Source organism: Phalaenopsis equestris, unplaced genomic scaffold, assembly GCF_001263595.1.
Source record: "Phalaenopsis equestris unplaced genomic scaffold, ASM126359v1 Scaffold000595, whole genome shotgun sequence".
NCBI classification, from domain to species: Eukaryota; Viridiplantae; Streptophyta; class Magnoliopsida; order Asparagales; family Orchidaceae; genus Phalaenopsis; species Phalaenopsis equestris.
In genome coordinates this window covers 341,051-352,712 of record NW_018165035.1, presented here as the reverse complement: position 1 = coordinate 352,712, position 11,662 = coordinate 341,051, and the positions used below count along the sequence as shown (strand labels likewise).

At 35.2% G+C, this 11,662-nt stretch overlaps 2 protein-coding genes across 4 annotated transcripts in view; both read left to right on the top strand.

The window, feature by feature from the left end:
- The window catches only part of LOC110029577 (DEAD-box ATP-dependent RNA helicase 22), a gene marked incomplete at its 5' end in the record, with an annotated part of 17,601 nt that extends 10,171 nt beyond the window's left edge, over window positions 1–7,430 (top strand). Inside the window, 2 exon segments of one of the 3 annotated variants that reach the window (XM_020731928.1) lie at window positions 1,971–2,047; window positions 7,285–7,430. In XM_020731928.1, coding sequence (XP_020587587.1) covers window positions 1,971–2,011 — 41 coding nt within the window. 3 annotated transcript variants of the gene reach the window in all.
- A 2,910-nt stretch (window positions 7,431–10,340) lies between these two features.
- LOC110029570 (snakin-2-like) lies at window positions 10,341–11,352 on the top strand. The gene is made up of 3 exons (XM_020731920.1): window positions 10,341–10,439; window positions 10,646–10,727; window positions 11,008–11,352. Exons 1-3 carry the CDS (start codon window positions 10,380–10,382, stop codon window positions 11,190–11,192), a joined length of 327 nt encoding a protein of 108 aa, XP_020587579.1. The 5' UTR covers window positions 10,341–10,379; the 3' UTR covers window positions 11,193–11,352.
- Window positions 11,353–11,662: the final 310 nt, after the last annotated feature.

Here is an 11,662-nt window from a genome sequence, read left to right as displayed (position 1 = left end):
GTAGGGAGCTTGCTTTCCTTCTCACTTGTAATAGAACTTATGTGGAATAATAGGGGCCGTGAAGCCCGGCGACCACCTCACTTTTTTCCCAGATGAAACAACTCTCTCTCTCTCTCTCTATTTCTCCTTCCCTTAGAATCCTGATTTATCCCTTGGGCACTATCTAAAGAGCATATTTGAATTTAACATCCTAAAAAGTGTAGTGCACGTGCAGACTCTCTCTAAGTTTCTTCTCCGGGATTAGCACTCCAAACTCTCTCATTTAAACCTCTCGTCCAGGACGAGCAAATTATCCCTCTTGATTTAAGTCTCCCCTCTTGGATGAGCAAACAAAACCCCTCACTCAACTTTAAGAAACTTCCAAAAACTATCTCAAAGCTCGACTGGGGAAACAACTATGGAGGTGGTTCCTTGCCCGGAAGCGACAAGATTAACAACGAAAATGACGCAAATCATCCCAATAACAAGTCTTGGCGGTTACCCCGATGAGAGCAGCCACAACACCACTTAAAACTTGATGTAAGGTGAGGCCCGCCGGAGTGATGTTCCTACATGACTGAGAAAGATGGATGAGGAGTGGACTTGGGTTGAGAAATTTTCTATCTAAAAAATCTAAAAGTTTAACTGATTAAATTCCAAAGATCAATTCACTGAAAAACTAGCGGAATGACTGTTCAAAATTTACTTCTAACTATGGCCTTATGGAATGATGCTTTTGAAATTAATGAGTTTTTCATTCTTGTCGTAGCATTGCCTCTAAGAAGTGAAGAACTCGGGGATTTCATGTATAACCAAAAACAGATCTCCACAAGCTGAAGGATCTGCCACTGCTGAAGGCATCGTCATTCAGATCATGATATCCGCCCCAAATTATGCTTGTCGTCGGGCTGACCAACATGGGCTAACCACCTCTAGCCGACCGACCACTCCACTTCAGCTGGCCGGCCAGCCACCCTAGCCGACTGACCACCAGGGCCAGGTAAATGAGGGACCACCAACCGACCACCGAAGACTGGTCATAGAAGACCGTCAGTCAGCCTCCTTGGTTGGCCACCACAAGTCGGTCGACCACATAAAAAGAAGTCGGCCAACCACCCCAACCAATCAACCACATGAAGGCACTCGGTCGACCACCCTTGTTGGTCATTACAGTCCGTCGACCCCTATTGGCCGACCACAAAAACGCACCCGGCAGGCCACCTCATTCGGTCGGCCACCTTGGGTCGTCCACAGTAATGGAAGACGGACAGCCACTCGACGCCAACAAAGACAGTTATGGACTAAATTACCCCTCGCTGCTCCCCTTTAAATAGGGGCATACATGTAATTTCTCTACTCTCTTCTCTCTTAAAATAGATGACCTCTTGCATGGAAAAAGGGGTCCCTTAGGCTCTTCCTCTCTCCCTCTTATTTAGGGAGCTTGATCCTTTTCTTTTTCACTTGTAACCAAACTTATGTGGAATAATAGGGGATGCCGAGCTCTGGGACCACCCTCCTTTGCCTCTAGACGGGGCAACCCTCTCTCTTTTTTCTTTTCTCAGAATCTAGCTCTATTCATTGGGCACGATCTAAGGAAGAGATTTCAATTGAACATAATATTATTACTATATTAATATCATTTAAAAGAGCATATTTGTGAGCTAACGTGTTGAGTCAGCTCAAATTTTGCTCATCTATATATGATGCCCCAATTGATTGGCTTAGGGATGAGAGACAATACTGTAAATATTATGACCATAATATTTTATATGATTTAATCAATAAACAATGCCTGTCATAATTTGTTCAGAGATTCAGATAATATTAAATGTCCCATAAATATTACCAAATATTCTATTTAAAACAGTACCAAATCAGCACCGTAAAGGAAATTTATAGGAATCGTGTTACATCAGCATTTATTATGCCACTTCATATTCATCAATCTCGTCGCCAGTTTTAATTATTTCAAGTTATTTATTACTCTGCAGGTCGAAGCAGGGCTGATGAAGCACCCACAGTAGCAGCATAAGGCTGGCTTGATTGGACTTTTTCTCTTCTGTTTCGCGTAAGTATTTGAAAATAAGTAGGGGAATTTACATGCATATCACCCAGTTTTTATGTATTTATATATGTGACGTCTAAGTTTTACTTTTTTACATTTATATCACCTTAAACTGTCCTATCACATAAAAATACCACTATTTTAACCATGAATGATAATTGGACTGTGATATTCACATAGCTCAGTCATCCAATCATCAATTTGCTTAAATTTTTTTTTTTCAAAATCATAATAATTCTGAGAAAAATAAATAGAATCAGCATAAGTAACCTAGAGTGAATTGCATGATTGTGAAAATTCATAAATTGGATTGAATTTGCATTGAATCATTCTGGTCGAGTATCAATCCTTAGATTGATTAAATCCCATTAAATTGTTGAACTGCTTACTCTTAGATTTACAATGGTTGATTGGTTTGATTAGAAATTGCAATGAAGTGATGGCACTGAAATCTAATATTTTTTTTTCCTGCATTTATATTATGCATACCCATTTTATTATATATACATATGTTATCACTATTATAAATTTAAATTTATATCTCTGTATTTCTTAACATAAGTTGAATCTAAAACATCTACTCTCCAAACCGGGTCATCAAATGATCGAAGCTTAATGTGACCAAACCCTCTAAGACCGTTCTCTCTATTCTTGTCTGTAGTTGGAGCTACACCAACCGTTTCACATTTTGTCTCCAAGTGTCAAGCTACTCATCCATCTAAGCATTTTCATCTCAGCAATACTTAACTTTGCTTTATGCTTCTCTTAAAGGTCAACATTCGGCGCCATAAAACATTGTAAGTCTCTGATGTGATCCGAAACCAAATTCACCGAACAAACAACGACGAATTAGTACTTGGTATGTGGTAAAACTCAAACGAGGTTTGCTCTTACGAAAATCAAAGATAAACAAACAAGATACAATGATGATCTACTATTCGATCTAGACGTCACTTGGGACACCACAGAAAGAAAAGAAAAATGCAACCAACAAAGTATGCATAAAGAAAAGCCAAATCCTAGGTTTTAGCATTAATATAATCTCATCACAACACTTCAAACTTTTTTCCCAAACTCCTCTAATTTCTCCTTCTTGAATACATGTTAAAAGCCCTCGTACACCCCACTTGTTCGCTGGACCTTGTTGCCCCACTCCCTGTCGAACCGATCCTCCTTGCTGCATTCGATGTGCCCGGTTTGTTGGACCTCGCTGCCCCGCTCTCTATCGAACCATCTTCCCTATTGCGTTCGACGTGCTTGGTTCGTTGGACCTCGCTGTCGCGTTTGACCTACCTGCGTTCGACCCCCACCTGCTATGTCGCTCGACCCATAGAGGGTTGAGGTGGGCCGGTGGGCTGATTCCCGACCGGTCTCGCCCGGACTAGTTCATGACTGGTCGTAACAGTCTCAACATCATCTTATAAATTTTTATTTTAATTATTAAGCGGTATTTTTCTATCACACAATAGTTTTGATGCATTACTCCACTTCAACCAACCGACCTGAATTCTGCTAATAACATTCCCATCTATATCACCATCACTTTGAACAATAGACCCAAGATATCTAAAATGTTTGCATCTTTTATTGATTTGGTTCACTCATAGTTACAACTCTACCACCAGAGTTACTATCATTAAAATTACATTCCATGTATTTTTAGATCTACTCAGACGAAGGCCTTTAGACATCAATGTAGACCTCTATAATTTAAGAACTCCTCTAGTCTTTGGGTATGTTTGGGGCAGCTTATTGTCTGCGACGGCGTTTTCAAAACGCCGTTGTCCCGTTTGGTTGGAGCTTTTTCATTGCGGTCCACGAAACTCAGTTTTCATTTTGTGAATAACGCGGACCGCTAACGCGGACCGCTAACGCGGACCGCGGGATGACCCCCGCGGTTCGCATTTGTTCCCTGATTATTACCATTTACCCTTGTGCAATCCTGGTTCTCCCGACCTCATCTCCTTTGCCCTAGCGAGATCCTCTTCTCTCGATCGTTTAGGATGCCATGACCGAATGGCAGGATACGAAGACCTTCGCCGGCTCACCGAAGCCCTTGCCTACATTCAAGATGCAGTCACAATTAGAACCAGCGGGAAGTTAACGATGGAGTCGCGGCATACAAAGCCATCCGAACTCCCATCTTTCTCCTCCTTCAACCTCTTTATGTCTTCCTCTCACCGGATCTCCAACTGACAGGCAACGGCAGGATGTAGCAGGATCGTGGTAGGATCGCCAACATACAGAGACACCCAAAACTTCCAACTTACCATTTCACACTCGTCTTCACAGCATGCATAGACGGGTTGTATGCCAGGTGCGTCTGTTGAATGAGAAGGGGTTCGTCGTCATTGTTATGATGGATGGAGGGGAGCAAGATCCATACGAGACATCTCAGCGTGTTTGCTTCCGTCAAGGCAGAGGATTGTGAGGTTTGGTCTTCTACTGTCACAACTTTAAAAGCACCATCTTCCAGAAAACTCTATTAATGTGAATTATGATGGTTTTGTTGCAGATATTATTAGAGTTGGCTATGAACATCTCCAAGATGGTGGAATGATCAGATTTTAGGTGATAGAAAATTTTGGTGCAAATACACCGATCTAAGATTGCTATTGCTTAGGACCAAAACCTTATTTTTGGCGAGATGATAGTCTAGTTATGTCGCGACGCCATGCTCCCTATCATTTTCTCCAAGGTAAATGGAAGATCACGTTCGTCATATAGACTGCAATGTAGTGAGATTGCAATGTACTGAGATATTAATCAGAGTGTCTTATAGAATGGTTCATATGTATGCTATGTTCAATACAAGTCAACTTATTTCTTATAGAATCATCATCATTATTCTTGTCCCAATGATGCATGCTGATTGTTACTATCCTAGATTTCTAATTAGATCCATTTACAGCATATTGAAGCTACATTTACAAAAGAGAAAAAGGCTAGGTGTGGAAAGATTTCCAATTCCATAGAAATTACAATATCATAATTCACTTATCTAGTTTCATTGGCCACTAATGTACAGAGTTGAACTACCAATCAGATGAGTCTAGAAGCAATTACATCGAGTAATTTTTGTTCTCAACTGTTAGATATATAGCCGTTAAAGTTCTAGTGTAGACAACAACATTACGTTTGTCTGAATAGTCTTTTATCTACCAAAAGCTGCAAATCAGCTGTTTACAAAACACACAAATCAAACAGCTAAATAATTTATCTAAAACATGGGTAGAATGTTCATTTATCCAGAATCGGTTGTTTTTCAAACTCTTAAACTAAACAAACAAACAACTTATTTGAATCAGTTGCTTATCACCAATTTATCAGAATAAGCAGCCTATCTAGATAAGTTGCAGCTGCCCCAAACATACCCTTATCCACCAGAAGGATAAGACTAGATATGTGACATATGTAAATGTATAAGAACAGTGTGCTATGCATGTAAATTCCCTGTATAAAATCCTTGGTACTGGGGATGTTTTAAATTTGAGGATTTCAACCATGTAATCTATTTTGTTGTTGTGATTTAGTTCTACCATATCATACTTAAATTATGTTATGTTATAAATTATTTAAATCATATTAATCTTGATTAAATAAAGATCGAACAAATCATCTTTTAATCTCATTTGTACCTTCTTCAAGTTGTTTGAATTGAACTTTATTTCAACTTTCTTGAGTTTTGCTCAAATTTAATTCAAATTATTGTTGAATCTTCATCGGTTGAACTTTATTTGTATTTTGGCTTCAATTTCGCCCATATTTTATTCAGATTTTGCTCAAATATGTTAGGTTGGGGGGAGGGAGATATTCGGACAGCTAACCACCGGTGGTCGCATCGTCGGTGGTCGCATCGTCATATACATCAGCGATGGGTGACGTGGTCGTGGTGATTAGCCGATTAGACGTGCCAACGAAATATTTTTTGTTAGTGGGGGTGTGTAGTTTTCTTAAAAAAAAAAAATGTTGGATGCATAATAAAATAAAAATAATAGAAGAAAGCATTATTAGATTAGCCAAATGGGATGAATAACATCAATAAAAAAAGGTGCATTTGTATGCATGGCACACATTTTTTTATATATTTATATATTTTACATTTAAACTGTCTTATTTATATAAATAGCCCTGTTCATTTAATTCCACATAAAAAATAAAATTATTATCACTCTTTAAAAATAATTTGTACATTTTCATACATAAATTTAAAGAAGTAAAATATTATGTATGTAAATATGATAATTTAGATGTGAGATATGTAAATACGTAAGAATTGTGTTACTTATATAAAATTTTATTAAAATTACAAGAAAAATATATATCAATGGTAAATGATTGTACCTATAAATTAATCAAGAGGAGGAGGGAGTAGTAATGGTTTGCTTCAATCCCTTTGAATAATTAAACCACATTTTGTATTTTTAGATGGGGTTAATTTGCCTCAGATTAATTAAATTTTATTATTACATCATGAGTCATCATGCAGAGCTGTTTGTGGACTCCAATCTAGAGCTGACACGTGGATAGTCAAAGCTTACCTTCATAAAAAATAAAAAAAAAAGAATGAAAATGCGACGTGTTATAATAATATTTTCATTCACATTATTCATGTGTTATTGATGTCTTATTAAGTTAATTTTGAGATATAATTGTTCTTTAAACAATAATACTAATAACATATGAATAACGTGAAAAATATTACTTTAATAATACATGAATAACACACTAATAACACATTAAAAACGCGTGACCCGACTCAACCGTGTTATAGGAATATTCTCGCTGCGTTATTCTGAATATTTTTCGTGTTATTCATGTGTTATTGGTGTGTTATTTAGATGTTAATGTCAGAGAATATTCTTCGCGTTTTTAATGTGTTACTGGTATGTTATTCGTGAATAACACATCAATAACACCCCAATAATACATGAATAACACGAAAAATATTCAGAATAACGTGAGGGAATATTCGCTCTGGCCGGGTTGTGCGTTTTCAGTCATATTTTCATTTTTTATGCATATGGGCCCCATCTTTTCACGTGTGAGCTCGAGATTGGGCTCTGAGAATAATTTTATATGAGGAGTTCTGATTGGACTCTGCAAGTAAATCTATATTTTCTTAAAATGTTGATCAGTAAATCATTTAATTAAAGGTTTTTTACAATATTAATCGTGTTTTATCTTTTGACTACAATAAAGATTATTATTTATTTATAAATATTTTTACTGTTTTGCAGTGTTTGCCATGGCCTCCAGCTAAGAACTGCTGCCAGGGTTCAAATGTCAAAAGCTGCAAATTACAACTACAAATATATAATGATGTGATTGAAAGATGTTTCGGCCGGGAGCCAGCTAGCAAGTGTTTTTTTCTTAAGTCCCAATCCCGAACAAGTGTCATATTTATATCTATTATATTACGTAATTTCAACATGTTAAAATGTACTAATATTTGATCTTATTTATTCAAATAAATAAATAAATAAATAAATAAATTTAAATATTTTTTAAGTTCCGAATTTTTAAATGAATTATATTTAATTATTTAAATATAATTCGATTTGTTTATTAATATTTATGAAGAGATTTATTTGTAATTTAACAAATAAATTATTATGTATTTTAAACTTAGATCATATATTATTTAAATAAAATTTTATAAATTATAACTTATTTAATAATTTATTTAATATTAACATCTATTATATGTATTTAATTTAATGTTTTTTCTTTTCAAAAAAATTGTTTCTTTTGTTATTTGATTGTACTAAAGTTTATTTATAGCTTTTAAATTATTTTGCATATTTGGTATAAACTAGCAATATGCTAATTTAAAATCTAATAAATTGTTTTTTATTAGAATTATAAAATCATTTGTTAAAAATTTTAATATAAAAATTCAAGACATTCAAAAATTTAAGTTGTTTATTAATTTTTAATTAATACAAACAAGTTAAGTAAAATTTTAAGCAAGCCATATATATATATATATATATGCAGACTTATTTGTGCTCGAATTGAACTTGAATAACTTATGATTCAATCAAATCAAAGCCCAAACAATGACTCATACTTAACGCAACTTGGCTTAATTATAGTGCTAAGTAGTCATAAAACTAATACAAGTAAAAAATGATAATTTTTATGTAATATGAAAAGTTTTAATAGTATAAAAATAAAAAAAAAATCAAAATTTATATATTAGATATATAAATACATAAGAATTAGGTGAATTATATGTAAATGCACTTTAGTAAAGGTAAATAAAAATAAAAATAAATTATTTTAATATAAAAGTGATTAAAATTTATCAATGGCATTAGTTAATTAATTGTCATATATTTATAATAATTTCAATTACTCTAAATATTCAGAGAATATACAGTAATTTAAAACTTCTAGATCTTCAGTATTATATATCACAAAATATTTAATTTTTTAGGGCAATTATTAATTGTTTTATGATGTCTCAAGGTGTAGAGCTGAGTATCGTTCAACCTTCAATGTTCTATTTACTTTTCCAATTGAAGCATGTGAAAGATCTCCCATGTTTTTAAGGTTTCATTTTTGAGATTTGATTCATACTTAGAGACTATTTGATTTCCTAATTTGTGGTCTTGAGTATTTATTTATTTACTGTTTAGTGAGCTCTCCCTCAAGTTACGCTTCTTCTCTTGACTGTTAGATCTTATCATAAGCCGCGCGGATATATTTTTTATGTACAGAAAGGAATGCAACTTCGTTGTGAAAAAAATAAGTAATACTAGCGAAATAATCGACGTCATTCCATGTGTCAGAAAGTTTATTGACAATATTCGGGAAGCGTGATTTTGTATGGTTTTTCAACTCCTAGACCCATAGCTATTTGGTGAAAAACATTTTTGATGGGTTTGGAGGCAAACTAACAATTTAATTTCATCTGTTCATTGTAAATTATAAACTGTCGGTCACATGTCGTTGCCAAACGACGGTGTTTATTGCGTATATAAGTCATTGGAAATCTCATTTCCTCTCCTCCCACCTTTTGCGAAGGTCGAACCCACACGCATCCCGTTTCTTGGATTTTTCATTACAGGGCACCAAATCGCTATTTCATACAATCAAATTGAAGATGATCTCGATTCAATTCGTCATCCTAGTTTTTATGTACTCCGTAAGTTTTTCTACATTTTCAATGAATGCGATTTAGGAAAATATAAAATTTAATAGGGTTTGCAAAATCCAACTATCATGTGATATTTTTTGATCTATTATGTGTGTCACGATTGAAACCATTGAAAATTTGATACAAATACTTGCCTTGAAGATTGTGTAACAACGCTTCCCAAAGATGGTGCAACAACGAATCTCAAAAATGAGATAACGACACACTTAGAATACGCTTATGCACCTTCTGACTCGTCCCTCACGACCTATGAAAGTCATTACTACTCACTAGTATGACTCCCGTGATTAACAACTTGTGCAACTCCTGACTCCAACAACTGCTATCCATGGACACCATCGTGGCTCACCACTAAAACCTATACTATCTTTGTGGTCCACATATCTCTACTACGCCCTCTATGGCCAACCGACACTCTTGAAGTAACCATATCTACAGTTAACCAACCCAACTATTATCATAATTATCAGCTACAACTTCTATGACAGACTGGCGTTATCCACCATTTACAACACTCACTACGGATAACTATCTCCGCGTTGCAACATGCTGTTGCCAGGAATTACAACCTAATTACGAATATACAACTCTGTAATTCCACTTTCCCTAATTCAGGAGAAGAATGGTTTTGTGTACACACTATTCACAGTGGATCAATTCAACTGGATAAGGTCTCATATTTTTTTCTCTTTCTGAATTTTTAACATAAACCTTCAAGTATTTCTAGTGATTATTTTTCTTTCATTTAACAACACAATAATCTATTAATCTTCCATTACAACTTTCGGGTGATTTTGAAGTACACTCTGAACTATTCATTATATTTGAGTGAATGGGATGGCATCTACGTAAATACTCTTAATTTAAAATATTTATGCATTAACGATCATATCTCCAAGGAGAGAGATTAAGGGATAAGAAAATGAGATATGGAAAACATGCATTTATAGAAACAAAAAAAAAAATTCAAACCACAGACATTATGGGCAAACCTCATTGGACACATAACTGAGGAGAGAGAAGAAAAACTAGGGAAGAACGCCACATGCCCATGCCTTCCTCCCTTACTCTTGACAGCCTGTATTGTCTTCTTCTTCCTTTCTTCACTCTCTATATATCAGCGTTCAGTTTCTACTCATCTCCACCTCTCTCCCTCTCTAAACCCTACCAATGGCTCTCAAAGCAGCCATTTTTGTTCTTCTCTCTCTCTTCTTGGTCGCCCTTACCAGCGTAAGTGAAATCTGTATTACGAAAAAATATTACGTCAGACTACAGATGTGGTGATACAACGGGAAGGAGCGGAGCTCGAACCAACAACTGAATATTTTTCTGAATACTCTCTTAAATTTTGAAATTTTACATTTTGCAATTTGAGATTATATAAATATGTCCCTTTTTGTTAGAGGTTTTTTGAGCTGTAACTGTGATAACTGTAGGAGGAGGTGGCGACGGCGGTTGGTGGCGGCGATTTGGCTCCGGCTCCGGCTCCATATCCCCACATATTTGTAAACTTTGAAGGTACCTTTTGTTTGGTTGTTTGTTGAGAAAATATTACCTCTGGTCAATGTCTGGGTGACAGCTCGGCATGATTGGTGGCCACCTCATTCACAGATGAGATGTATGTCAGAGCTGTTGCCTGACTGATCATTATTTACATATCTAACAATCGTATTTACGTAATTCATAACTTCTACAAATATTAAAATGTGGGTGGTAGATATGTAAATATACAGTAATTTTTTATCTATTTTTAAATAATGAAATAATGATGATTTGATTTGATTTGATTTGATTGTAGAGTGCCCATTAGCATGCAAGACCAGATGCAGACTCCATTCCCGGCAAGGGCTTTGTAACAGAGCGTGTATGACCTGCTGCAAGGGTTGTAAATGCGTGCCACCGGGAACGGCCGGTAACCGAGAGCTTTGTGGGCCATGCTACACTCAGTGGACGACACATGGCAACCGAACTAAATGCCCTTAATTAACTCGTATTATGAAATTTATTTATGTTTCACTTTTCGAAATTAAATTCCGTCTACTTCTTTTAATTCTCGCAAATATTCGGTTGGTAGTTTTGTAATATGTTTTTTAAAGGCTGGTCTTAATGGAGAAAAAACCTGTTTTTTTACAAGTTCATTTAATTTTGAACAAGGTTTACATATATACCCCTTGAGTCTGTTTGGTATAGTTTATTTGATGTAATGATGTTTTGAAAATGCTGTTGACATGTTTGGATAAATTGTGTTTTGGTAGTTTATGCATTTTTAACATTTTTTTTTATAAGTTCATTTAATTTTGAACAAGGTATACATATATACCACTTAGGGTCCGTTTGGGGCAGTTTATTTGGTGCAATGACGTTATGAAAACACACCTGACTCGTTTGGATAAATTGCATTTTGGTATTTTTTGCATTTTCAAAATTCTGAAAATAACATTTTCACACCACAT

Coding starts and splice junctions, on each gene's coding strand:
- LOC110029570 (XM_020731920.1), top strand. CDS start 10,380: ATGGCTCTCAAAGCAGCCATTTTTGTTCTTCTCTCTCTCTTCTTGGTC. Junction 10,440..10,645: donor TCTTGGTCGCCCTTACCAGC/GTAAGTGAAATC, acceptor TGATAACTGTAG/GAGGAGGTGGCGACGGCGGT. Junction 10,728..11,007: donor CATATTTGTAAACTTTGAAG/GTACCTTTTGTT, acceptor ATTTGATTGTAG/AGTGCCCATTAGCATGCAAG.